Here is a 25587-nt window from a genome sequence, read left to right as displayed (position 1 = left end):
TGACAATGTCCTAAAAATGTAAGAGGGGGCTTAACATTACATGAGCCAGGAACTGAGCACTAGTACAATGCACTAAGGAGGCTGTGGACTACAGTGGGATCTGTGCTCCTATAAATTGAGTTTAGGTAGATTTGAGCTCTTCGGTTTTAGCATGGAGGGATGAACCCCCTGGAGATAAAAATCCACCTGAAGCACAATCCTGGAAACTTCTCTGTAGTTCAGCAAAGTTCAGGTAAATATTTCATCCAGAGGGGAAAAAATCCAGCCCTTTGGTGCTTCCTAGTCTACCTTGGGTCAGAAATGCTGAAACACAGCAAGGAAAACTGTTCGAGAATATTTCTGCCTGGAATTTTAGCTCCTTGGATACATTTGAACAAGATGTAGATAAATATCTGAACCTCTAAACCTTTGGAATTGGTATAATTAATATTTTATATTCCAGTCGTTCCCAAAAGCCCCGCTAACATAGTATGAGACAGTCCCTGCACCCAAAAGCTTGCAACCTGAATAGACAAGACAAAGAAATGAAAGATTTGATACCCTTTTTACAGAGGGGGAAACTGAAGCATAGAGAAATTAAGAGACTTGCCCTAGTTCATACAGGAAGTCTGTACCAGAGCTGGGAAGTGAACCCCCCTCTCGAGACCTAGTCTGGTGCCTTAGTCACAAGAACAGCCTCCACCCTGGGAAAGATCCTCTCAATAGTGATTATGTCCTCCACAGAGTCAGAACAGTCAGTTCCATAGTTCTGAGCACAGTATCTCATTGTCTCTCTTTTCTCTCTCATGATCTATCTATCTATCTATCTATCACCAAGATATCTGGTATGCAAACAGAGACCCATCATCCAGATGTATCCAGACATGTATACATGATAATTACATTTTCCACTCTGAACTTTTCCACACAAGATGTAAAACCTGAAGGTGTTTTATTCCATAGTTCATCCTCCACTTTGTGGGCTCTTCTCTTCCATTGTGGGTAGCATGCCAAACAACAAAACTTTGCAAGGGTGAAGAATGACATGCACTCAGACACAGCATCCCTTGCATGGTGTCTCCCCGACTGCAACGTTTCACACTTGGATGCGGCACTGAATGTCATGGACTCAGAGCTCAATGGCGCTTGCGCTGTTGAGATTACTAGTGACATGGTCACCTTACATACAGGAAGGAAACTTTAGGGTAGGAAGGGATTGCAACTAGCCACACCAAATAATAACCATCTGTGGGCAGGTCTGCTGTGTTTCAAGAGAGGTTATGCCCATCCTGGCACCTGGCATTAAAATAAACCATTGAAGTAAAGCGAAAGACTCTCATTGACGTCAATGGGTTTTGTTACAGGGCCATGAGTTTGGTCCACTAATGAACATGAACCATTAATTGACGCAGCAGGTTTAAAACAAACAAAAGGAAGTATTTTTTCACACAACACACACTCAGCCTGAGGAACTCCTTGCCAGAGGATGTTATGAAGGCCAAGACTATAACAGGGTTCAAAAAAGAACTAGATAAGTTCATGGAGGACAGGTCCACCAATGGCTATTAGCCAGGATGGGCAGGGATGGTGTCCCTAGCCCCTGTTTGCCAGAAGCTGGGAATGGGTGACAGGGGATGGATCACTTGATGATTTTCTGTTCTGTTCATTCCCTCTGGGGCACCTAGCATTGGCCACTGTCAGAAGACAGGATACTGGGCTAGGTGGACCTTTGATTGACCCAGTCTGGCCGTTCTTATGCATACTGGAGGAGTCCTTCTGGAAGACTTCCAAAGAGGTGATTCCAAGTCTTGTTAAGTTTTCCCGAAAGGCATCTCTGGAAGTTTGTGTAACTTAGATCAGGCTGGAGATGGGAGACAGAGCAAGGACTTCTGCAGTCCTACAGCTACACTGGTATTGGGCTTCGTTCACTCAAGCTCCCTATGATTCTTTTAACAATCATGCACCTTCTGCTTATGCACCTGGCCCAAAAAGCCAAGTATTACGACTGAGTGTCACGCTCTCAGTTTGGCACATCTGTTGGTGCTCCTGGGCTGGCTGGTGGACAGCAGTGGCATGGGGACTGGATGTGGGCAAGTAGGACTCTCGTTTGCATGGCAGCTGTTGGCTTTATATCACATCCAGCTGCAAGAATAAAGGCACTTCCCTCCTGCCTTTAAAGCAGCAGCCCCCCTTACTATTTGCTGCTATTTAAAATTACAGTACTTGGGGGAGTATGAGTTTGTTCCAAGGGCTGTTAGTTGGAGAAGGAAAATCTTGTGCCTCTAGATCACAGGTTCAAATCCAGCTAAGGCTGGTAACAAGCAAGCAAAGGCCATCACTCGGCCCTGCCTTGCTTACTGACTCTGATTGCACATGTACCTTCAGGAGCGGGTCCTATTAGCTCAGTGGGCTCTGAGGAGAATCAAGACCCTGGCCCCTCTTCACTCCCCTCCTACCTCTGTTTTCCTAGCACCTGTCCCTCCCACAGAAGCTCATCCCTGTTGCATCAAAAGCCTTCTCCCCTGGGTGCCTCTAGCTGTCAGCTACAACCTCTTACCCCCCCCCCCCAATAACCCATGCCTCTTCATTTCTCCTTCTCCCTACTATTTTGGGTACAGCTTGTGCAAAGGGCACCCTATAAAATGAAGCCATATTGGGTTAGTGTATGGTTCAATGGGCCGGAAGGTCTCGGTCCATCTCCGAGAGGCACATGTCCACTGAACCCCTTGATCATCGAGCATCTCCAGCCTTTTTCCAGCCCTACTGCACCTGAGCCCACTCTCCACCCCTTCACCCCGGTTCCCAGGGCCTATCTGAAGCTGAGCATCTTCACCCCCTGCCTCATCTTCTGGGCCTGCCATCGGATCACCTTGATGGCCTTCAGGCTGATGTGCAAGAGCATGTCATACTTGAAGACCATCTTGTAGAAGGTGTCAGCCATCAGGGCTCCAGTGGGGTCGGCATGTTTCAGGGCCGTCATGGGCGTGTAGAAGGCGTTGGTCTGGTGGCGGAAGGGTGGCTTGGCGGCACTGATCACCCCCAGCGTGTGCTGCAAGGGAACCGAGACAGCCCCATGTCAGTGCTGTGCCGCCCTTTGCTAAGCCAAGAGTAACATAATACTTTACCAGCACCGTGCTTTGCAGCTCCATCCCAGAGCTCCCTGTGAACATCAGCCTCACCATGCCCTGGGAGGTAGGTCAGGACCCATAGTCCTGCAGCGCGCTGTACTTTTAAGGGATACGGTAGCGGTGTTGCCCTGGGACAGGTGGTGGGATCTCAGAGAGGACACAAGAAAGGTCTCTGACTGAATCTCCTGGGTTCGTGAGCTGCCTCTGTGTCCAGTACCCAAACGTGTCCAATATGTTACAGTCCCCATTGTGCTGGGGGGAAACTGAGGCTCAGGGAAGGGAAGTGACTCACCCCAGGCCACCAGAGGGTCAGTGACAGAGCTGGGAACAGAACTCAGGAGACCTAGAACCCACTCCTACACTTTAACCACTAGACAAGCAACAGGTGTTTACAGTATACCTGACTTGATGGAGCAGCAATCTCATCTGACGGGGGAACCCCCCCGTTTCCTATGCATCATCTCCCCACAGGGCGGGGGAGGAAGTGTTGTCTAAGGATTTGTGAATCATGGGGTAGGAGGCAGTACCATGAATCTACTCAGTGCGTGACGCACATCCACCAGTGAGCAAGAGAGTGGGCGAAGGGAGACATCCCAGGGTTCAGACTGGGGCAAAATCCTGGGTTCCACCCCACAACACAGCTCCTCAAACCCATGAATCTCATCTTGTGGAGACTAAATCCCTTCCTAAGCCCCCCTCCCTGGACCGCTGCTGCACCTGGGGTGAGTCACACAGAACCCTAGAAATGTCAGGCTGGAAGGGACCTCAAGAGATCAGCAGGTCCAGCCCTTAGTGCTGAGGCAGGACCAAGTAAATCTAGGCCCTCTCTGACAGGTATTTTTCTAACTTGTTCTTAAAAACTTCCAGTGGCATGGATTCCACAACGTTCCTTGGAGGCCTGTTCCAGAGCTTAACTACCCTGAGAGTTAGAAAGATTTTCCTAATATCTCACCTAAATCTCCCTTACTCCCATGGTGATGCCATGGAGGGCCTTGTGACCAAGTGCAGACCAGGGCCGGGAAGACCCATTGGACTTTGAACGTTGGTAGCAGGGACTCAAAGACCCCCTTTGTGCCTTCCAAACAAACCCAGGGGGGCCCCTCTGGGATCAGTGGAGGGGGAGAGCCAATCTAAATGGACTCCTGACAGCTTAGAGATGCTAAGAGGCTTTGGGGCAGGATAAAGTGGGGATTAGGGAGGATTATTTTGTGAATGTTGAGGGGGAGGGATTAATTAATTTGCGAATGAGCCGGAAGATATAAACAGAGGGAGGAAATATGAGCTAACGGGACATGACATTCTTTGAGTAAAAGGAAAGGAGGCCAGATAGCCTCCATTTAGCACTGCCACTAAGTGGGATTCATGAGGAGGTTCTGGGGAAGCTTGGCCTAGAGGGGAGAAGAGTGGATTTGCAGCTTTCAGTCATTGGGTTTAGAAACAAGAAGTAACTAGAGCAATGGTGCCTGTCAGCTGTTGGGCAGCAGAATCCAGATACATAGCCAGAGCTCATGCCAGGTGGGCGTGAGGAATGGAGTCCCGCTAATTTGCCTGCCAGGAGTGGTGCTGGAACTAGGGGTGCTGCTGCACCCCCTGGCTTGAAGTAGTAATAACAAACACCAAATACATGGTTTCCATCATCAGCACCCCTATTATAAAAATTGTTCCACCTGCCAGGTGAACTGTGGCCCCTGGAATCCATTCTAAGGGGGCACTGGTGCTCCAGGACATGTGACAGTGACCGCCTCCTTATTCCAAGTGACCAAGCAGGCGGAGGGAGCCCTCCTTAGCTCACACGTGTCACCTGGCCAATGAGGCAACGGATTTTCTTGCCTGCCCAGAATGGATTGCGGCTATGGTGCACTGCTGCCTGGTGTCAACGTTAAGACTTAGCATCTCATCATACTGCTGGGACAGGAGCTCGGGCTGTCTCCTGGCACGCTCTGTCTGCAGGGAGGGAACGTAGAGATCATGGAGGAGGTAATGGCATTGCTGGCAATTAACATACCAGCTATTAGCCCTCCTGCTGAGATCTCTCCACAGCCCACTAGGGACTGATGTGCTCCATAGGGGGACCCTCCCTTCTAAAGGGATACCGTGAGGTCTGCCAGCAAGGCGTGCTTTGCCACGGAGAGTGGGGTGGAGATCAGATGCCTTGTTTGGGGCGTTCCAGATCTTGGGGTTGCGCCATGTGCGCTTGTGGAAGGGTGTGCCCACGAGAACATGTTTCTGCTGTGTTAGCGTGTGGCCAGGAGCATTAGTCTGGAGAAGAGAAGACCGAGAGGGGACATGAGAACAGTTTTCAAGTACATAAAAGGTTGTTACAAGGGGGAGCGAGAAGAATTGTTCTTAACCTCTGAGGACAGGACAAGCAGCAATGGGCTTAAATTACAGCAAGGGAGGTTTAGGTTTGGACATTAGGAAAAACTTCCTACTTGTCAGGGCGGTGAAGCACTGGAACAAATTGCCCAGGGAGGCTGTGGAATCTCCATCATTGGGGATTTTTAAGAGCAGGTTAGACACCTGTCAGGGATGGTCTAGAATATCATACTTAGTCCTGCCATGAGTGCAGACGACTGGACTAGATGACCTCTCGCGGTCCCTTCCAGTCCTATGATTCTATTATTCTATGCCTGCTGCTGGGTGGGTGATGCATATGGCACGTATGAATGAGGATAGAGGGCAACCCTCTCTGTGTTTGGGGGCACACCCATGAGTCCTTTTACCTCTGCTATGTCACTGGGAGTCTGCCCCAGGCTGGAGAAAATCGCCTTGGAGTTCTTCAGGTAGAGGTTAGTGAACATGTCTGCCGTCTCAGGGTCTGTCATGGAGTAATCTGCATTCTCTGCATCTTCATAGACCTTCGTCTCAAACTCCGTCACCACGGGGCCAGGCTCTATCAGGCTGACGCTGGAAACACAGGCAAGCATAACAGCCCTGTTCACAATGCAGTGGGTCTGTAGATTTTAAGACCAGAAGAGTCCACTGTGATCCTCTAGTCTGACCTCCCAGTGTTAAGGCACAGTTCTGCCTGGGCACCCCTTACCGTGTCATCCCTGGATGCCAGACCAGCCTGTGTTAATGTCTCCTAGGTAACCATGCCCGCTGACATCATGACACCGCACCGGCATGGAACCGTGCCCAGTGATGCTGTGTTAACGAGGGGGAGCAACACAACCCTATGCGGCGATGTCCCAGCTTCGTGTGCTGACGTTGCTCCTTCCCACAGCGACGTTGCCTCGTGACACCTTGTCTTGCTCTGACCGGATGTTAGGATGTCAAAACAGGCCGGGAGAATCGCCACAACACAGTCTCCTGGGCAACGTCACTGCAGAACTAGCTACGGCAAAGCTGGCCACGCTCTTGGCCTTTGGAACCCAGACCGATCCCACGATTGCTTTCGGGGGCTCATGTCTCACCAGTTCTCTGCCCCCTCCGGTCATGCTGCAGGAGCTCTGATAGGCGCCATGCTGGGGCTAGAATAGCCGCCCCAGCTCCTACCAGCTGAGCACAAGTTCCCTCCCGTGCCCCAAGCTACCCCTCACCTCTGCATGAGGCACTAGAGGGGTCAGCCTTTCACTCCCAGGCCACTCTGCTGCCCTTCCTCTTCCTTGTGCCTGCTCCTGGCCTGCCTTCCCTTGGTGACTCCCAGCCTGCAAGACAGGCCAGAGGCAGATTATACTAGGACGGAAACTAGGCTAAGGCAAGGGGGTTGGGACTTGCTTCTCCTAAGAATCCCAACCCAGCATGCCCTGTGGTGGCCTCTGATGAACTCTAGAAATTAGCTAGCTCCCAAATGACACCTCCCTGGGGACTGGCCAGTGTTTTAAGGGCCAAGCAGCAGTCGCCTCTGGGGAAAACTCACCCTAGCCAACCTGACCTGCGCAGACAAAGAATCTCAGCACAATCACAGAACAAAGGCCTCAGTATACTCTGGTGAGAAAAGCATACACGGAAGTTTGGACAGCAAGGTCCCCCTGCGAATGCCCAGGGGTTATTTCACACACTGAGCTGTGGGGGACTCAGAATATCTCAAGGACTTGTAGATTTAAGATAAAATAATGAATAGGCCAATGTGCATTCCTGGGGCTTGGTTCTGGCTGGATGGCGGCTGCCTCGCCTAGCTTGCTGGCATGAAAATGTCATTATTTCTTACTCACAGTATGGAGCAAAGAGGGGTGGCAGCTGCAGGCTGGCTGTGGTGTTGTGAGCACTTGTCAAGAATGTCCCACAAGACAGGACCTTAGACCTCTGCATGAGAGCCCTGTTGCTTGCCAAATGAATGCTAAGGGTGAATTCCCCAAAGGGGATCCATTTCCTATTGGAAGGTGGTACCGTGTTGTCTCCGGTTAGTCCCAGAGCTGTATTCCCAGGGGATATTCCAGGGTCTGTTTCCTGTTTAAAGGAATTAATGATTATGGAGGCTAATCCCAGCTGTCTGCTTCTGCAGAGCCTGTGCCACCTCCACCCCAGGGATGGCTCCCCACACCTGTGTGGTATTTTAAGCTAATACCCTCAGAACAGAGAAATGAACCAGCACAGTTAATTTGGAACCCCGGCTGTGTCTGTAACATAATAAAGCTGATTCCCGTAACTCACAAGATGTTGAACTTCAGCGCCTGTATGACGAGGCTTTCGCAGAATCCTTCCACGGCAAACTTGGAGGCTGTGTAGATGTCATTGAACATAATGCCTGGAAGACAGAGGCAAGAGAGTGGTGAGAGGCGTGAGAACAGAGCTGAACCACAGCGAGCGTGTGTCAGTTACGTGAGCCCACAAAGGAGTCTCTTGCACGTTGGATCTGACGTGGTGAGTAGCTGGCTGTGGGCAGGGGTTGAAGGGATATGTTGTACACCAGGTAATCTAGGGGTAGCTATTGACAGGAAGCCATCGGGGATGATCTATTGGCCAGTCATGCAAAGCAGGGTAGTGGCTTTGAATTGCAGACTGCCAGGGATCTGACTGAATGCCCAGCACAGAGCAGGCTTGTTGATTTGTGAGTTAGACCCAGGTGGCAGAACCCGCTGGGGTGCGGTGCGGATATAGCTCTCTCAGCTCCTCAGGGGCAACTTGGGAACTGCTAATTACCAGCCTGCAATGCCCTGATTAGCCTGCTCTAACAAGCACCGACGTTTTCATTGCCTTGCAACTCCGGTCCATGGAGCCAAGTGCTGGGGCTTATGTGGTCTGGTGGTTGCGAGTATGAGAGTGGGACTAGGGAAACCTACGTTCTGCTCCTGAATTGCAGTGCAGCCCTGGGAATGAGAAGCTCGGCAGCTCTGTGCCCCAGCTTCCCAGCCTGTGAAAGAGGGATAAATCTGACCCGACGCTGAGAAAGGCCAGGGAACTGTCACGATATTTAATCTGAGGCTATCTATCAATCTGTCTCGGCTCTTATGCTGAGCCTCCACATCGGTCACTTTGCTGCACAGCGTGGCCAGTCAGAACGTCACAGCAGCGGGGCCAGAACTGATGCCATCCTGCTCCAGAAACCTTAGTTCCCCACTCATCTGCGCTAAAGGGCACTCTCCATTACCTCCTGGCAGTATGGGGCCTATGGCACACAGCGAACAGATCTGAATCCCTCCATCTGGGTGTAGTGGTGACACCCACACACTAGCGATTTCATTACATCATTACCAATCAAAAGGTCAGGATCAGTGGTGCAGGAGGTAGCTGGGGAGTGGAGTGGGGTGGGGGTGGGGGCAAGAAAACACCCCCTGACCCCCCCTCCAAGGCTTTTGCACTTGCTCAAAGTTCCATAGGCCGTGGAGCCAGGGGAGGGCCATGACCCGACCGCTTTTAAGCAGTGGCCCCGTACTAAATCAGTCTGGCTGCTGCTGGAGCAGTCTGGATCATCGCTCTGGCTGCATGGTCACAACACCGCTGTTCTGTACAGACAGAGCGAGGGATGGGTCAAAGGGTGCTGTAACCTGGCACATAGGGAGCCTGTCCTTGTACTGCGGGGCGCAGGGAAATCTGCTGAGAATGCGACTGCTGGCAGCACTGGCTCATGCACTGCATGAGTTAGAGAGAGGGGAGACTCCCTGACTGAGAGAGACGCAGGTCCCTGATGGAGGAGGGAGGAGGGGACCGGAACAGGGCCCCAGCCGGTAGACCAGAATTCTGCCCTCCTCCCCCCCAAGAAATGTCTGAATTGGCACTGCTGGTCAGGAGTCTTTTGTGTGTGTGTAGCTTTTTGTGTAGCCAGTAGAAGCCCTTACTGGACTTTATTCAGTGTGTAAAGTCCCAAGAAGAGAGAGGTCACAGGCAGGATAACACATGTGGACTCTGCATAATTCTCCTCTGTAATTAGATTTGCATCAGGCTGATAAGGAAGTGCTTCCTGACACTTGTACTTCGTAAGGGATGGTTATTTTTATCCCCCAGACTTTACTGTAAACCCACAAAGTGCCTCACCACAGCTGAAAAAAACCCAACCAAAACAAGCCAACCCCACAATCAGCTAGCTCAGCAGAGCAAGTAACACATGGAAAGCTGCAAATTAAAGCAGAAAATGGACTTGCCGTGGCAACGGGCGCATGGAAACTCACAGGGGGTCTGTAACAGGGGCTACTGGAGTCAGTGAATTCTGGCTCCGGTCACATGACAGCGGTACTGAGCGGGGTTACCCTGCTCCAGGCCGAGAGGCTGCCTGCCTCCCCCTGTATAAACAGCTGTGCCCCATCACTATGCTCTGGTCTTATTCCAGACCTGGGCATAATTGGGGGATTTTGCACCCTTCGCCTGAAGCAGCTGTCACTGATCATTGGTGGGGATGTGCTACTGGGCCAGATGGACTTAAGAGTCTGATACGGACAGCAACGCCTACAGCCTTGAAATCTCCCAGGGACCTACGTTTTCACTATTATTAATTTATTGGTGTTCTAGGGACGTGTGGACACCATGACTGAGATCAAGGCTCCCTCATGCTCTGTGTTGCACATACAACTAGTAAGAGATAATTCCTGCTTCAAAAAGCTTGCTAAAGACAGACAAAAGATGGGAGGGGAAACTGAGGCACAGAGCGAGGCCGTGACTGGCCCAAGGTCACCCAGCCGCTCGGTCGCAGGCCTAGGAACAGAATCCAGGGGGAGCCCTGATTCCTAGCCCTGGGCCTTACCCGCCAGGTCAGTGGGGGCTGCTGCAGATCAGTCACAGGTGGACTGGGCCCTGTAAGTGGAACCAAGTCCAGCCCACCTGTGCCTCAATAACAGCCTCCTGCCCGGGCCTGAGTGAGGCAGCTGGTCTGTATAAAGAGCCGGAGAGGGTGAAGAGACAGGAAGGAAGCTATAGCAGAGCAGCAGTGAGCAGGTGGCTCCTCTCTGAGACCGGGGAGTGGGGGGAAGGAGTTTGGGCCTTGAAGCCAAAGGCAGAGGAAGCCGTAGAGAGGTTTCAGAGAATGACAAAGGCTCCTGCAGCAGGGACCCTGAAACACCAGGGGAGTTTTGAGACAGCACCTCAGGGAGAAGGGGCCGCATCCAACTTATAAGGGGGGGAGCCGTTTTGTGTGTGTTTATTTTGAGCTTTATGCCAATAAAAGCAGACTCTGAGGAGAGAGATTATGGAACAGCGAGACGCCTTTTGGGAGTTATGGAGGACTCCAGGAGGGGAAACTGAGGCAGGGTGCAACAGAGACACCGCAGGTCTTGAGGGGGCGCTCAGCAGGCGGCTGTCCCTGTTACTATCATGTAAACAAAATCCACTTTCTCTACAAGCCAAAGCTAAAGCAGCCAGGTCCCCAGCTGGTGCAGATCGACGTGGTTGTCGGTGCCCATGTATACCAGCTGAGGCTCTGGCCCGAGATGTGTAAGGGCCTGACTTCTGGCCTGCTCTCGCGGCTTGGCAGTAGCTGCCTTCTTGTGACCTCTGCTCTGGGCATGTTAGCCTGCCGGCCTCAGCGCTAGGTGACGGAGAATGTGAAGGCTACAGCCCACAAAAAACCTTTTCCCCCTGGCCTGCCCCCTCGGAGCGGAGAGAGTTAGTCAAATCCTCACAAACCACAGGCTGAGGGGAGGCTGCGCCTCTCATCCCTTTGATGTCACTGAGCTGAGCCCTGGCTCCAGCAGGTGTGCTGGTGTTGCTGGGTGACGGGCCAGGAGTTCCGACTGTGGCAGCAAGTACCATCTGTGACGTCCCTGCGTGGGACCCGGCCGTCAGGTGCTCTCCCTCCGGAGGCGTGAGTGGGCCCCACCTCCTCACCAAAGAGCTTGCTGTCTGTTTGGCACCAGGTCCCAAACACCTTCCATCTTCTGGGGGGGGGGGCCAAGTGGGAGATGGAACCTACAGACTGACCTTTCCATTTAATGCAGCCTCTCTCAATGGGCCATTTCCTTCCCCAGAATTCCTCCTTCCACCCTTCCCTGCGTACGAGGAGCCGGTCACTCTCAAAGGGCTTGGATCCCTGATCCGCCCAGCTTCCCATGTCAGGTCTAACTGTTCCCCACCCTGAAAATGACTGATTCGATGGATGTATTTATGTTGATTTAAATAATAACCAGAAAGATGCCTGTCCAAGACGCTAGGCCACCCATCCTGCATTAATGCTACACTGAAATCTCAGCAGTATTAAATGATCAACTCAACTGGAACAGAGCCTGTCACCCACAGAAACTTCTTTCCACCCCATCGTCATCAAGCCCTCAGCCTTCTCAGAAAAATCCCTTTTTGTGGTTCTACCACCTAATGTGGTGGATTAATTTAACGCTAGTTTGGGGCAGACGAGACTATTAAAAGTGATTCATTTAAATTCTAAGTTCCTCGGGGCAGGGACTCTCTTTCTGCTCTGTATTTGTACAGCACCTACCACAGTCTAAGAGATTTTCACCTAATCACCTGACTCCAGGATTTGGGGCTATGAGTAAAAACATTAACTAGCACAAAACTAACTCATAAGTGGCACTTAGGCTAGTGAGTCTCGCCCTGTGTGTGGTGAGACAGGAGGCATAAGTGCAGGGAGACTGGATCTCTGCTCCAAAAACTTTAACACTAACTCTTTACAACTGTATGTATCAAATAGAAGATTAAAACTCCACAGTACAGCTGGAAAAACCAGGTCCTTTTTAGTGATAAACGGACACATACTTATCCAAAGCCAGAAACTGCCATCCTTATGTGTTGGCTGCCATCTTGGATGACACCAGGAATTGAACCAGAAACCTCCAGTACTAAAACCATAAAGTTGCTACCATTAGAGCTGAAGACACAGGTGTAGTTTGAAGTCTGTATTTTGGGGGGGCAGCTGCAGTCAGGCCAACAGGGCCACACTTGGGGGGGGGACACAAATTCCACACCTGCCCAAGGTTTGCAGCTGGGGGGAGGCAACACCAGCTCAGAACCAGCTTTGCATAGACGTAGAGGGATGTTCTCCTGGCCCCCACCTACCTTGCAGGCCCATGACACTGCTGATCACCACAATATGCCCACTCCGCCTCCTCTTCATATCGGGCAGCACCTCTTTGATCATCCTCACCACACCGAAGAAGTTGGTCTCCATCACACCCTTCATCTCCTCGATGGTCTGGCATTCGATGGGGCCAATCATCCCCACCCCGGCGTTGTTAACTGCAAGATATGGACAAGCAGTGTAGCGTCAGCAAGGAGCCCTCTTGTATTGAACTAGCATGGTTTGCACGGGCTTGACCGTTAGATGCCCCTGTGTAGTCTCAGGCCGTGTCTGCACAGAGGCTTGCACTGATCTTGGTTTCAGTGGGTTATTTTGGTTTAGCTTAGGATTTCATTGCCTGGCACCTGCTTTCAGGTGCGTTGGTGCAGCTTTGCCAACCCAAGTGCACAATATCACAAATAAGGCCCCCCGAAATCATGAGGGTTTTTAAAAATAAAAATCAATTCTGGGTTCTTCCTCTTGGCCTTCAGAGTTTTTGAGCCTTTCGGGTTTGTATTTTCATGCTGTGCTCAGTGGCCACGAGGGCTGGGACCTTACTTTGAAAGCCAAGACTCTCATCTCATCCGATGAAGTGAGCTGTAGCTCACGAAAGCTTATGCTCAAATAAATTTGTTAGTCTCTAAGGTGCCACAAGTCCTCCTTTTCTTTTTGCCAATACAGACTAACACGGCTGCTACTCTGAAACCTGTCATCAAATCCTGTGTATCCAGGAGCTGGGGCTTTAAGAAAACACGTGGTAAGACTCCTGATTGCAACGGTTGGACACACTGTTGGTGTGAGTCTCTAGTTACAGGCCTGCATAACAACTGACAAGCTCCTTGGGGCAGGGGTGCAACAAGGGAGGAGAGTCAGGTCTCCACTCCCATGGCCACCGACCAGACGATGGAGGGCCGTCCTGGCCAAATTGAAGGGAGTGGCTTTGCGACCCAGCAAGCCAGGATGCAATGCCACTCAGTCAGACTTGACCCAGTTGGCCCTCCCTCAAGGCCAGGCAGATAACCTAGGCCCTTTCCTTAGTTAGCAACATTCTGGTTGCATCCCTAGAGATCTTTCTGTTTGTGAGTCTGGACGGGCCACAGGCTTTTACCATGGCCCAGTCCTGCCTTCCCAGTGCTGAATAATTGCAGACTGGCTTCCCCATGGGTCTGGCAAGCAGCGCAGTCTGGAGTGTGCAACTAGGCCTGCTCCTTGGGCTGGAGAATCCCTGTGTGACCTAAGGTGGATGGGGCCCAATCTGGCTCCCAGCCCAGCTCTGACTGAGCCAGCGGCATTGCAGTTAATGGGCCACGTGGGCGTGACTGAGATGAGCTGCCTTCGCTTCCACATTAGACCCTGGCTCCTGCAGCGTCTCCACTCCCTCGCCCTGCTGAGGGCCTGAGCCACTGCCCTGGTGGGGCAGCATGAGAGACGTCCAAGAGGCTCTGCGTGGGAAGGCGCGTTCAACATGGTTCTCAGGAAGCAGGAGAGCCAATCTCCTGCTCCCAGAGTGCCAGCTCCACATTGTTCCATAATCTCAGGAGAGGGGGCCCGGGCACGTGGGTCGCTGACCTACATAACTTTCACAGATCAGCCTCGGTGTAGTCTGTGCAAGCAGGGAGCAACAAATGGGTCAAGGGCTCCTGTGATTAAAGATGTGACTCAGTGCCAGCCAAACTGCCGGCAGCCTCTGACCCAGTTCGAGGGCTGAGAGGGCTGCTAGCATCTTTCCCCCGCAGTGGAGTTAAAGGTCACGGTCCTGTGCGATGTGCAGCGGATGTGGGGAGGGCAGACATGCATCGGGCACAGGGAAAGGAGAGATGTGCATAGGGGACGGCAGACATCTATAGGGGAGAAAAGGACATGCAGAGAAGTCCAGGGGCCCAGAAGAGGACATATATATATAGGGGATGGCATATAAGGGTGAGAGGGAGAATGAATATGCAGAGGGGAAGATCATAAATCATAGACATGTAGGGCTGAAAGGGCAGTCATCAGGTCCAGCCCCCTGTGCCGAGACAGGACCAAAGTGAACCTAGACCATCCCTGACAGGTGTTTCTCCAAACTGTTCTTAAAAACCTCCAATAATGGGGGTTCCTCAACCTCCCTTGGAAGCCTGTTCCACAGCATAACTACCCTTATGGTTAGAAATGTTTTCCTAATATCTCACCTAAATCTCCTTTGCTGCAGATTAAACCCGTTACTTCTTGTCCTACCTTCAGTGGACAGGGAAAACAATTGATCCCCATCTTTCTAACAGCCCTTCACATATGTGCAGACTGTTCTCAGGTCCCCCTCAGTCGTCTTTCCTCAAGACTAAACATGCCCAGGGTTTTAACCTTTCCTCACAGGCCAGGTTTTCTAAACCTCTGGACATTTTTGTTACTCTCCTCTGGACTCTCTTCAATTTGTCCACTTATTTCCTGAAGCGTGGTGCCCAGAATTGGCCACAGTACTGACGCTGAGGCCTCACCGGAGTGGGACAATTATCTACCCTGTCTCACATGTGACACTCCTGTTAATGGGATCATATTAGCCATTTTCACAGCTGCATCACACTGGTGACTCATGTTCCCTGTCTGATCCGCTAGAACCCCAGATGCCTTTCAGCAGAGCTCCCGCCTGGCCAGTTATTCCCCATTGTGTCCCTGTGCATTTGATTTTACCTTCCTCAGAGTAGTACTTTGCACTTATTTTAATTGAATTTCATCTTATTGATTTCAGACCAGCTCTCCAATTTATCAAAGTCACTTTGAATTCTAATCCTGCCCTCCAAAGTGCTAGCAAGCCCTCCCAGCTTGGTGGTGTCTGCAAATTTTATAAACCTACTCCCCGCTCCATTATCCAAACCATTAATGAAAATACTGAATATAGTAGCAAACCCAGGACTGACCATGCGAGACTCCATTAGATACAGCCTCCCAGTTTCACAGCAAACCATTGATAACTACTCTTTGAGTATGATCTTTTAACCAGTTATGCACCCACCTTATAGTAATTTCATCAAGACCACATTTCCCTAGTTTGCGTATGAGAATGTCACGTGGGACTGTGTCCAAAGCCTGACTAAAATCAAGATATTTCACATCTACTGCTTCTTCCCTATCCACTAGGTCAGTAACCCTGTCAAAGAAGGAAATTGGGTTGGTTTGGCATGATTTGTTTTCGACAAATCCATGCTGGCTATTGCTTATAAACCTATTATCCTCTAGGCAGGGGTTTTCAACCTTTTTTCATTTGTGGATCCCTAAAAAGTTTTAGATGGAGGTGTAGATCCTTTTGGAAATCTTAGACATAGTGTGCGCATCCCCAGAGGTCCGTGGACCACAGGTTGCAAACCACTGCTCTAGGTGCTCCCAAATGGATTGTTTAATAATTTGTTCCAATATCTTTCCAGGTATCGAAGTTAGGCTGATTGGTCTGTAATTCCCTGGGTCCTCTTTGTTCCCTTTTTTAGGTAGATCTGTGTAGGGGAGGTTAGGACTTGTAGGGGCATTGGGGAGCACAGATATATATGGGAAGAGCAGATAAGCACAGGTGATAGGGGGAAGAAATGTGGTGGGGGCCCCATGCAGGGGGCAGCAGCAGGGGCTTGGGCAGAGGCAAGCAGGGGACCTCACTCAGTATGTCGATGTGCCGGTTGGGGATGCTGTTGATGCAGCTGATGATGGATTGCTCATCGCACACGTCCAACTGCCTGATCTCCAGGGTCTTGTTGAGGGTGACTCCGGCGGCCGCTTCCAGGCACCCCCTCTTGCCCAGGTTCCTCATGGTGGCAATAACTGTAACACAGAGCAGCCTGGCTGCAGGCACTGGGGCTTGCTGAAGCTGGACAGACGCCGGTGATGCTGCAGGGCTGGGAGCGAGGAGAGCAGGTGTAGAGGGGCCCGCGATACACAACGAGCTTCTCCTGCGATTCCCACTGCAGCAGGGGTTGGTCCTGGAGAGCAGCCTGCGAAGGCAAATCCCAGGGCCATGCACCCCAGAGGCTGCAGAGCTCTCAATGGGGCTTAGAATGGGGGTTCAGATGAGGTGTGGGGTGTCAATGTGGGGCCTCCTGGGCCATCAGGGCCATGCTGCTCCTAGGAAGTGTTCTGGCACCATGGGCCCAGCTGGAGGGGGGGGCTCCAGACTTGGCTTGTGTCTCATTGCCCCAAACATGTTCTTGCCCAAGGCTGGTGCAGGCCAGACAGCCATTCCCTCCCGCAAAGGCCTTTGGGTCAGCATCGCCATGGGGAGATGTACCAGCTACTCGGGGTTAGCCTCCCCTCCCATGTCCTAAAGGAATATGGCAGTCATGCTAACTCAGATCCAGGCCACTGGGTCAGATTCTCCCCCTTCCCTCGCTGGGATCCTGGCCACTGGATCACAGGTTCCCCCATGACCCCTCGCTGGGATCCTAAGTACTGGATCATATTTAAGGCACCCAAACCATCCTGGGAGGGGAGCAGGTAGGAGGAAGGCAGCTACTCCCACTCCCTTGTGTTGTCCCACTTGAGTTCCAAGCTGGGGCCCCTGCCCCAGAGCAGAGGGGCAGGGGAAGGACCCATCGCCCTCTCCATTCCTTTCCCTTTGGAGCAAACTATTTATTTTACCATCTCACGTGTAAAGACTTCTCCTGTGCCCCACCACTCATGCAAAATGTTCCTAGTTCCCCACCCCTTCCCGGCTGTGTCCAATAGGCCGGGTACCAAATGCACCCACAGCCTGGCTGCATGCTGGCATGGAAAGGCCCCAGGACAGGTGAGGGAGCTGGTCAGCTCTTCTTTCCCCATCCTGCTGCAGTACTCAAGGCTTGGGGAAAGGAGATGGACTCTGCCGTTCTGGGAGTGGGGGTGGGAAGACGCAGCCCCTCCCAGCTGCAGGGGAGCTGTGGGTCTCCCATGATCCCAGCCGTACCAGCTCCACCCGGGGGCAACCTGGGCATTCGCGCCTGTGTGCCTGACACCCTGGGCACATGTGGGAAGCTCTCACCTTTGAAGCGCTTCTGTTTGTCCTGGGCCATTTTCACAGCTAAGGCCAAGCCGATGCCGGAGGAGCAGCCCGTTATCAGCACCGTCTTGGGAGCCATGCCGTTCCCAGGAAAAGCGGGGCACCAGGGAGGTCTGGTCTGGATGAGCCGGGCAGGCGCAGCAGGGGTCCCTGAAAATCTTCCTGACGAAGGAGAACTCAGAGTGTTGCTCTCAGGCTGGAAGTTCCCAAGGGGTCTTGGCAGCTCCCAGCTCTGTCTTCACATCCCGCTCCGACCTTCCTTCCACCCCTAATAAAGGATGGCCTGGCTCCTGACTGGCCAGCGCCCAAGACCTTAATCTTCTGGGCCTTGTTAATCTCAGGATGGATTTGCACGATGATTCCTGGCTAATCTCGTCTGGCTACCCCCACATGTGATGCACAAAAAGCGCCACGGGAACTCAGGCAGCAGGCAAACCCTCTTACCGAGCATGCCTTGCATTGGGGCCCTTGTCCAAGCGAGCACTATGCAGGAAGGTCACAGGCTGGGTCAGAGGCAGGGCAGGTAGTTAGCACAGTGGCAGCACTGTGTGAGGTGGGAGCAGGGTGCTTTGGCGGGACGGGAGGGTGGATTTCTGCTCTGCCGGCTAAAACCCTGGAAGGTTCTGGAAGGTTCTTGGCTGAGCCGTGCCAAGCTGGTGCAAAGAGTCTTTTTCAGGCCATTGCAAACCCCCTTGGTTTTGCATTGCCACGAACCAGCCTGAAACGCTGCAGGGGGCTGATTCCTGATTTGGAACCCTGGGCTTCTCAGGGCCGCAGATTGGGCTGCAGACCAGGGCTGTGTTGGCCCCATGGGAACAGCTGCCCTTCTGCTGACAGGGAGCCGTTTAGTGAGCATGGCAACGAATGGGCACAGTGAGGGCTGAACATACCTGAGCCCCTCTCAGACACTAATGGATTTAGCCTCGCAACCCCTGCTCTGCGAGGTAGGAAAAGCATCGTCCCCATGGGACAGACTGGGGAACGGAGGCCCGGAGAGATGAGGTGATTTGCCCAGGGTCACAAGGAGTCTGGGAATTTAACCCAGGTCTCAAGTTCCAACCCTACCTGGGGGTGACTTTGCCCAAGGTCATCCCAAGAGCCAAGCATAGAACCCAGGAGTCCTGACTCCTGATCACACCTCCAGGCCCCTTTCCCTCGATCCAGACCGACTTCAGCATAACCCTTCCCCGGCTGGGGCCTACGTGGAATTTCCCACGGAGTTTGACGCTGCATGTGGATCAGAAGTCAGCGCCAATGCAGGAAGGCAGCTGGATCCCAAACTCCCCCAACCCATCTCCCCACCATACCGCCATAAGGAAAGGAGAGCAGCCAGGTGTGAAATAGACGAGATTTATTTGTAGTGAAAAGATTTTGGAGTAGATATAAATAGAGATAAATCTGTCTTCTTACAGGGCTTGGTGCTAATTTGGGTTATTTTTCTCTTTTTTGTACAAAATAAAAGCAAGGATATGAAAAAATAACATTTATTACCACTTGTATAAAACACATCACAGTTCGACTGGCCTCTCAGGTATGTACAATAGAGACAGATCCGTCCCCTTAGCAAAACCCGGGATCCTTCTAACACGGCGACACCACACCCCTGGCTGGGTTAGCCGCAGCAGGAGGTGAACCTGGGGATCTTAATGCCTGTCGCTACTGTGTCAGCTGAAATCCCCAGCTCTGTTAGCCTTGCCGACAGCAGGCTTTGTATGTGGCCCAGCCGCCACTGAAGAGGACAGAGCTCTGCACCAAGTGGGTCATATCTGTCTCCCCCTTTGGTGCTATGGGGGTTAGTAGCACCCCAGGCAGTCCTGGCTTTGGGGGTCTCTGGTGTGTTGAGTTCAGTGCGTGCAGCACAGTGGAGCGCACAGAGATGGGTTTGGAAGGACAGTCGGCATCTAGGCAGCTGGAGATGGAAACATACTCCTCCCCCCTTCGCCCCGCCAGACTTTCCAGACCTGGGCACGGCCCCATCACCGGGTCCTGGCAGCCTACATTCCAGAGAGCGGAAGCCTCTTTGGGCTGACAGGAAGGGACAGGGAAAGGCCCAGCTCTTTCCTTACTGTGGCTGTTCCACTTGTCTGCTCTCGCCCTTGACACCTGCCACCAAACCCCCTTTTCTCCCCCCTGCCATGTCCAGAGCAGGGCTTGGGGCCAGCCCCCCAACCCCCAGCATCTGAACAAGGCCCAGCTCGAAGCGTGACCCTGGACTCCCTGCACCTCCAGGTTTTCCTCACCTCTGGTCAGCCTGAATGGACCCAGCTGCACCTTGATTCCCATGTCCCTGGGCAAATGGCAGAGGAATCTCTGTATGAGTCACCCTGGCTCCTGGCCAGCCCCAAACCTAGCTGACGCAAGCTTCTGCCTCGTTCCCAAGGAGGGACTTCCTCCCGGAGGATTGGGAGCAAGGCCAACCCTGTCGGTGGAACGTTATCTACTATCAATATTGACAGCCCCGGGCCTCTCCATGCGGCCCGATAACCCATCGCTAACCCCAGCCAGTACAGAAATAGCTGGGCGCTGTTTCTTGCTGTGGCCAGGCCTGCTGGCTTCACCCGCCAGCTCAGAAAGGGAGACATGGCCACTCCCACACAGGGGGCAAGTGGATGGGATCTGCACTACCTATCAGGGTCCACTGCCACTGACATACAGTTCTCCATGGCCGGGGAACAGTGGCTGCCCTCAGGCAGGTTGCTGCTATGGGGAGCAGAAAGGTGAGCCTCAGCCCGTGCACAGAAGGGTCTGGACTCCGACCCCCAGGGAGGCCAGTGGTCTAGGTTAGAAGGAGCCACTCTGGCACTGATCTGACGGAAAGAAGTGGAAACCTGAAGAGAAAGGCAACGTAACCAGCCCCTTTGCCTCGGCTCCTAGCGGTCACCGGCCAGAGAGGTTGGAACCTAGGGGAGAAAGTGCACGAGTGGGTAGATCTTCCCAAAGGATGAGGAGCTCCGAACCCAGCCAAGAGGCTGCAGGGGCCCAGGGAGGAGGGCGCAGACACAGCATCCAGGGCTCTGTGCAGGAGGAGTGCTGGGACTTACCAAACGGGACCATCCCCAAGCTCCCGGCTTGGCTTCCCAAGGGCACACAGAATATGACCATTAACACTGAGTAGCTGGTGGGGAGGGAGGAGAGACTCTAGGATCAAACAGATAGAGCATATTGGGGCAGAGCTGGGGGCGCAGGGATACAGGTGGGAAGGGGAATACAGGCATGGAGAGTTACGGGACAGAGAGATATGAGGCAGAAAGAGATGGGAGTGGAAGGATACAGGAAGGGACAGAGAGAGATGGGAGTGGAAGGATATGGGGCAGAGAGAGACGGGAGCGGGGGCACAGGGGGAGGGGCAGCAGTGAGCCTAGGCCGTGAGCTGGTGGAAGCATAGGGGCGAGGTCTCCCTTTGAAACGATGAATTTCGGTCCTCCGGGCTCCTTGGGCGCTGGGGGTGCCATTCCGGCCTCTCACCTGGCCGGTGCTCACTTGACGGGGCTGAGTGGTGACTGACACCCCAGCAGAGGGTGGAGCACGAGCCAAGTCTGGCCCCTGCGGCTGCTGCTGCCCTGGCCGAAGTGGGGCGAGGGGCGGAAGTTTTGTGCTGACCCTAGTCCCGCTGGCTGCGCGTTGGCTGTGGCCCCTCGCAGAGCCCTGCTGCCCACCGGGGGGTCTGTCACAAGGCGACGCGGGTGCAGTAATGTCTGAGCTTGCAGGGCAGGATGCCCCGGTTGATTTGGTGAAACTCCACCAGCTGGATGAGATCGGCAAAGCGCGTCTGGCCGTCATCCATGGTGAAGTAAAGCTGCCCCTCTTCCTCGCTCTGCAGAGAAATGGGGTGGGAGGGTGTGTGCTCAGCTCTCCTGGCCCATGCTTGGACAGGGCAGGCCAGGAACAGCCAGCTCCCCTACAAACTTATTAAGCTATTGTTTCAGTGACCTCTCCTGCCAGGAGGCGACACTGGAGGGAGTGGGAGCATTCCCAAGGTTAGTGTTGTCTGATAGGTCTCTTCAGGGACTCACACAGGGAGAGGCTGGGAGCTCGCCCCACAGCCAGTGCTTCTGCCCCACTGTGCACAGCGCCCCCCTGCTGGGAGAGGCCGGGGCTGGAGCATACAGGAGCTCCCCCCACAGCCAGTGCTCCTGCCCCATTTCCCACAGCACCCCCTGCTGGGAGCTCTTTTTACACCATTCCTATATGTGACTCTCCTCCCCATGGGTTTGCTCCTTGAGCGAGTTCGTAAAGCACCCTCACCCATATTGCTGGGAAGGCAAAGTCTGTGGCAGCTGGGGCTGGGGAGGGGCACTTACTGGCAGGATGAGATAGTGCTTGACTTTCTGTAGGTGGCACAAGGACAGGACGTAGCCCTTGGGGTTCCGCTGGCTTTCCCGCACCAAAAACACCCTAAAAAATCAAAGCAAGAGAGGGGGCTGTTACCAATATGCTGTCACTGCCCACCCAACTTCTGCTGTCCACCAGGGGGAGCCCAGAGCAGCATCTGAGCTGCTCAGTCAGCTCAGCTGAAATCAACACAGCCTCACGTGGAATGCTGTTGAAAGCAGCCGAACCCGTGCCACGACCAAGGGGTGCTGTAACCCTTTGCAGTGAGAGCTGGCAACGAACTTGTCCCAGACAGTGGCCTGTGCTGGATAACTCTAAGGCATAAAATCCTGCCTAATTGCACAGCCCTGTACCAAGGAGGGACATTCCCTCCTGACCCCAGAACTGATGGGTGCCCTGAAGCATGAAGATTGAAAGCTTTTCTTACTTTATCCTCTCTAGCGTCACTGCTGGTGCTCATCTTATCCACAAAAGCAGTACTGACAACCTCAATTATTCAAAAATGCAAGTCAGGCCCCAAAAAGTATGAGATTTATCTTAAAAATAATGATTTTTTTAAAAATTGGGGGTTTCTTATTTGCCTTCTTGGTTTTCAGCCTGTAGCAGGGGTCACATTTTCTCTGCAACTACAAGGGCTAGAAACTCACTTTAAAAAAAAAAAGCTCAGATTCTCATGTCATCACAAGTCTCCAGAAGCTGACGCTTTAAGGAAACTTTAAGGAAAATATTGTGAGACTGGGGATTAAATTGCTGTCCAAGTGTCTTTGGAACCTTGCTAAGCATTTGGCCTCACTGACATCCTGGAGCAGGGAGTCCCTTGAGTTAATGCCTACTTCGAGTTAATAGAAGCCATGTAATCAGTGTTCAAAGCCTTTCCGTACCCATCAACTAATCCCTGCTGGATTATCAATCGCTGTGTGTCTTCCCTTGAGATCCGCCCATGAAACCATGGCTGCGTTCGATGGATGGCTGAGAAAAGAAAATGGAGGAAGAAAAGCTTTTTTGATCTGACTCTCTTACAAACCCTTTCACAGAGAAAGTTGGTATACCGTGGTGGGTTTGAAAACTGAAGGGGTATTGGAGAGAGCAAGAAAGAGAAAAAAAGGCAAACTCTTTGGGGCAGGGACTATCTCTTTGTTCTGCCTCTGTACAGTGCCTAGCACCATGGGGTCCTGGTCTGTGACTGGACCTCCTAAGTGCTATCTTAACACAAATAATAAATTAAAGTAGCACTGACCCCAAATGAGATCAGGGCCCCATTGTGCTGGGTGCTGCACAGACAGAGAGTGAGAGACAGCCGTTGCCCCAAAGGGCTCCCAGGCTAAATAGACAAGACAGATAAAGGGTAGGAGGGGAAACTGAGGTACGGAGAAATCAAATGACTTGTCCAAGGTCACTCAGGGAGTCTGTGGCAGAGCCAGGAATTGAACATGAGTCTCCATTGAGCATCTTAGCTACAAGACCATTCTTTGGCTGGCAGCAGTAGTAGGCCCTTATCCACCATGTAGATCAGATACTGGGGAAAGTTTCAATTCAGTCCCCAAATTCCCTTATAACCAAAGTTAGAAGAATATCCAGGGTGGCATTTTAGGTTCTATAAAATCTTTTTGTTTTTTTTTAATCTCAAAATTCACTTTTGGAACAAGTTCCCCTCCACTTCATGTCTCCATCTGCACCAGTGCAAGGTGTGTGTAAGACACAACCACCCTGATCTGCTAGTGTTTCACACCCACGTGGCACTGACATGAGCTTCAGAGGAATTGGGCTCATTGTATCCCTACAGCGTCTGGTTCTGGCTCCCCTTCGATCAAGCCCAGAATCCTTTTGGGAAGGACCTCTCCCTGGGTGACCCTCAGCCAACCGAAGGGGGTAGAGGGTTCTTCACTCACCTGTGCTGAGCGGGGAGCCCTGGCAAGGAATCGGCAGGCTGTAGCGGTGACTCGTCTTCTTCTGCGGCACGGAAAGCAAGGAGCAGGGCATTACTATGGGGTGTTGTTATTAGGCCTTAGCACAATGCTACTTTCATGGAAAATCAAACCAGAAACGAGCGCCACAGTGAATGCTGGGAATGACCTGGGAGCAAGGATAGGACAGACCCAGAGAGGGCGAGAGCACAGGCTGCAGCCGGGGGAGGCTGCAATCTGAGGGCTACCGGAGCCCCATTGCAATCTGGTGCAATGGCACTGAGCCTTCACACCCTCACCAGAGCATCCCACTGGACGCTGATGGAGCTGGGCTGAGACGATCTCACCTTTCCCAGACCGGAGGAAGAGCTCTGTGGAGCTTGGAAGCTTATCTCTTTCGCCAACAGAAGTTGGTCCAATAAAAGATATCAGCTCACCCACTTTGTCTTTCTCCTATCCTGGGATCAACACGTCTACAACAACACGGCATCCACCAGCCCATATCACAGTTTCATTGTTTAAGCTAACCCGGTGCAGCTCTCTGTGCAGATAAGCCACCAGCTGGAAGCTGTTTGGACAGCTTGATGAAGATGCATGGCCCCAACACCCCTTCCAGCCTCAGCCCGCTTCCCTGCCCGGCCTCTGACTTCTAGCTCCGCATGGAAGCATGAACTCACCCTCCACGACTGAGCCTCTTCCAGGGCCACCGTCAGCGCCTCGTTGGGGTTCTCAATCACACGGCCTGTGCACCCCGAGAAATCCATGGCCACCAAGGTGTTGTCAGACATGCTCCTCTGTGGGATGAAATAACAGCTGAGGCGAGAACAGCCACGGGGGTGGGGAAGGGGGACCCTGTCCTGGAAGACTTTGGGAGCAGTGGGACAGATACCGCTTGCAGTTCTACAGTTCAGGGCCCTGTAAGCAGCTTTGAGAGGGGTCCCATTATGTCAGCACTGAGTCCTATCAGCAAGGGACCTGGGGGCCTGTAAGTGTTGAGCTGTAGCAGTTCAGGGCATAATCAGGGCTCTTCATTGGGCACCTCCCGCAGCACAAAATGGACTCAAAAATCAAAGCTCCATTATGGGCATCATAAAATCCCGCCGCGGCCCATGGATCCCTGGGTATTTTAAAGGAAACATTTCGTGGCCAGCTACATCACTAGGTACCACCCAGCCTCTGCTTCAACTAACTGCCCCATCATCTGCATAGGTCCTGTAGGGAACGTCACTTTGAACTGACGCTCTCCAGTGACTGGGTCCGATAGGTGCCCTCCAGAGAGGTTGCCCTCACGGAGATGCTGTTTGGTGAGCAGTGCAGACAGAACCTGATATGTAACCGCCAAAAGGGTTGCATCTGGTCAGATCTAGACACCAGTCTCCTTGTCCTCCCTTCGGCACCCAGTGCTGACAGGCTCCTCCTCTAGAGGGTGCTGTCTGAGGCCATCTCGCCTTTAGTTCTGTTTGAACAACAGCACCATGCCTTGCTGGGCAGCTTGGCTGGCACCGATCCTGCGCCCTGGGAGGGGTGGGGGAGCCCAGGGAAGGGCTAGTCGAAAATTTCCCATTGAAACTGTTTTTTTGATGGGAAATTGGGATTTTGATGAAACACATTTTTCACAAAATGTGAAATTTCTGAAAAACAAACACCCCCAAGCCCAAAAGGTTTGATTTGGAAAGGCTGCTACGGTGCCTCATGGGAGCGGTCGTTCAGTTGGCCCGTGTTGCCATTCTTCTCTATGGGCCAGGCTCCCCAGCTGGACTACATCTCCCAGGATGCACTCTGGCCAGGGCCTCCCAGGATGCACTGCCACGGAAAAATCCCCATTTTTCAACCAGCTCTCTAGGCTGAAGGCATTCACCACACCCCTAGTTG

General features: G+C 52.6%; 2 protein-coding genes and 1 long non-coding RNA gene across 4 annotated transcripts in view; 1 reads left to right on the top strand and 2 right to left on the bottom strand.

Moving 5' to 3' along the window:
• Positions 1-2581: 2581 nt before the first annotated feature.
• LOC141978560 (retinol dehydrogenase 8-like) lies at positions 2582-17562 on the bottom strand. Its single transcript, XM_074940756.1, has 6 exons — positions 17462-17562; positions 16108-16269; positions 12489-12668; positions 7704-7797; positions 5831-6014; positions 2582-3028 (listed from the first exon to the last, which is right to left on the bottom strand). The coding sequence occupies exons 1-6, from the start codon at positions 17556-17558 to the stop codon at positions 2789-2791; spliced, it is 957 nt and encodes a 318-aa protein (XP_074796857.1). The 5' UTR covers positions 17559-17562; the 3' UTR covers positions 2582-2788.
• LOC141978561 (uncharacterized) lies at positions 7710-17781 on the top strand. The gene is made up of 3 exons (XR_012636395.1): positions 7710-7913; positions 13171-13246; positions 17501-17781. It is a non-coding gene; the product is annotated as an uncharacterized LOC141978561 (long non-coding RNA).
• A 3224-nt stretch (positions 17782-21005) lies between these two features.
• Positions 21006-25587, bottom strand: part of GRB7 (growth factor receptor bound protein 7) — a 45958-nt gene continuing 41376 nt past the window's right edge. For both annotated transcript variants that reach the window (XM_074940603.1, XM_074940604.1), the window contains 5 exons: positions 24393-24509; positions 23701-23761; positions 22693-22780; positions 21781-21874; positions 21006-21293 (listed from right to left, as the gene is read on the bottom strand). In XM_074940603.1, the coding sequence (XP_074796704.1) occupies positions 21147-21293; positions 21781-21874; positions 22693-22780; positions 23701-23761; positions 24393-24509 (507 nt within the window). In that variant the 3' untranslated portion in view covers positions 21006-21146. The remainder of the gene's footprint in view (positions 21294-21780; positions 21875-22692; positions 22781-23700; positions 23762-24392; positions 24510-25587) is intronic.

Source organism: Natator depressus, chromosome 27 (genome assembly GCF_965152275.1).
Source record: "Natator depressus isolate rNatDep1 chromosome 27, rNatDep2.hap1, whole genome shotgun sequence".
NCBI lineage: Eukaryota > Metazoa > Chordata > Testudines > Cheloniidae > Natator > Natator depressus.
Note: the sequence above shows the minus strand (reverse complement) of the source record. Positions and strands in the feature narration are given on the sequence as shown.

What these genes read in the sequence shown, in the direction of transcription:
- LOC141978560 (XM_074940756.1), bottom strand. Translation starts at nt 17,558, where the DNA reads ATGGCTCCCAAGACGGTGCTGATAACGGGCTGCTCCTCCGGCATCGGC. An exon ending in CCGGCACATCGACATACTGA is followed by an intron (nt 12,669 to 16,107) that starts GTGAGGTCCCCT and finishes CATATCTTGCAG; the next exon opens with TTAACAACGCCGGGGTGGGG. An exon ending in GCGCTGAAGTTCAACATCTT is followed by an intron (nt 6,015 to 7,703) that starts GTGAGTTACGGG and finishes CTGTGTTTCCAG; the next exon opens with CGTCAGCCTGATAGAGCCTG.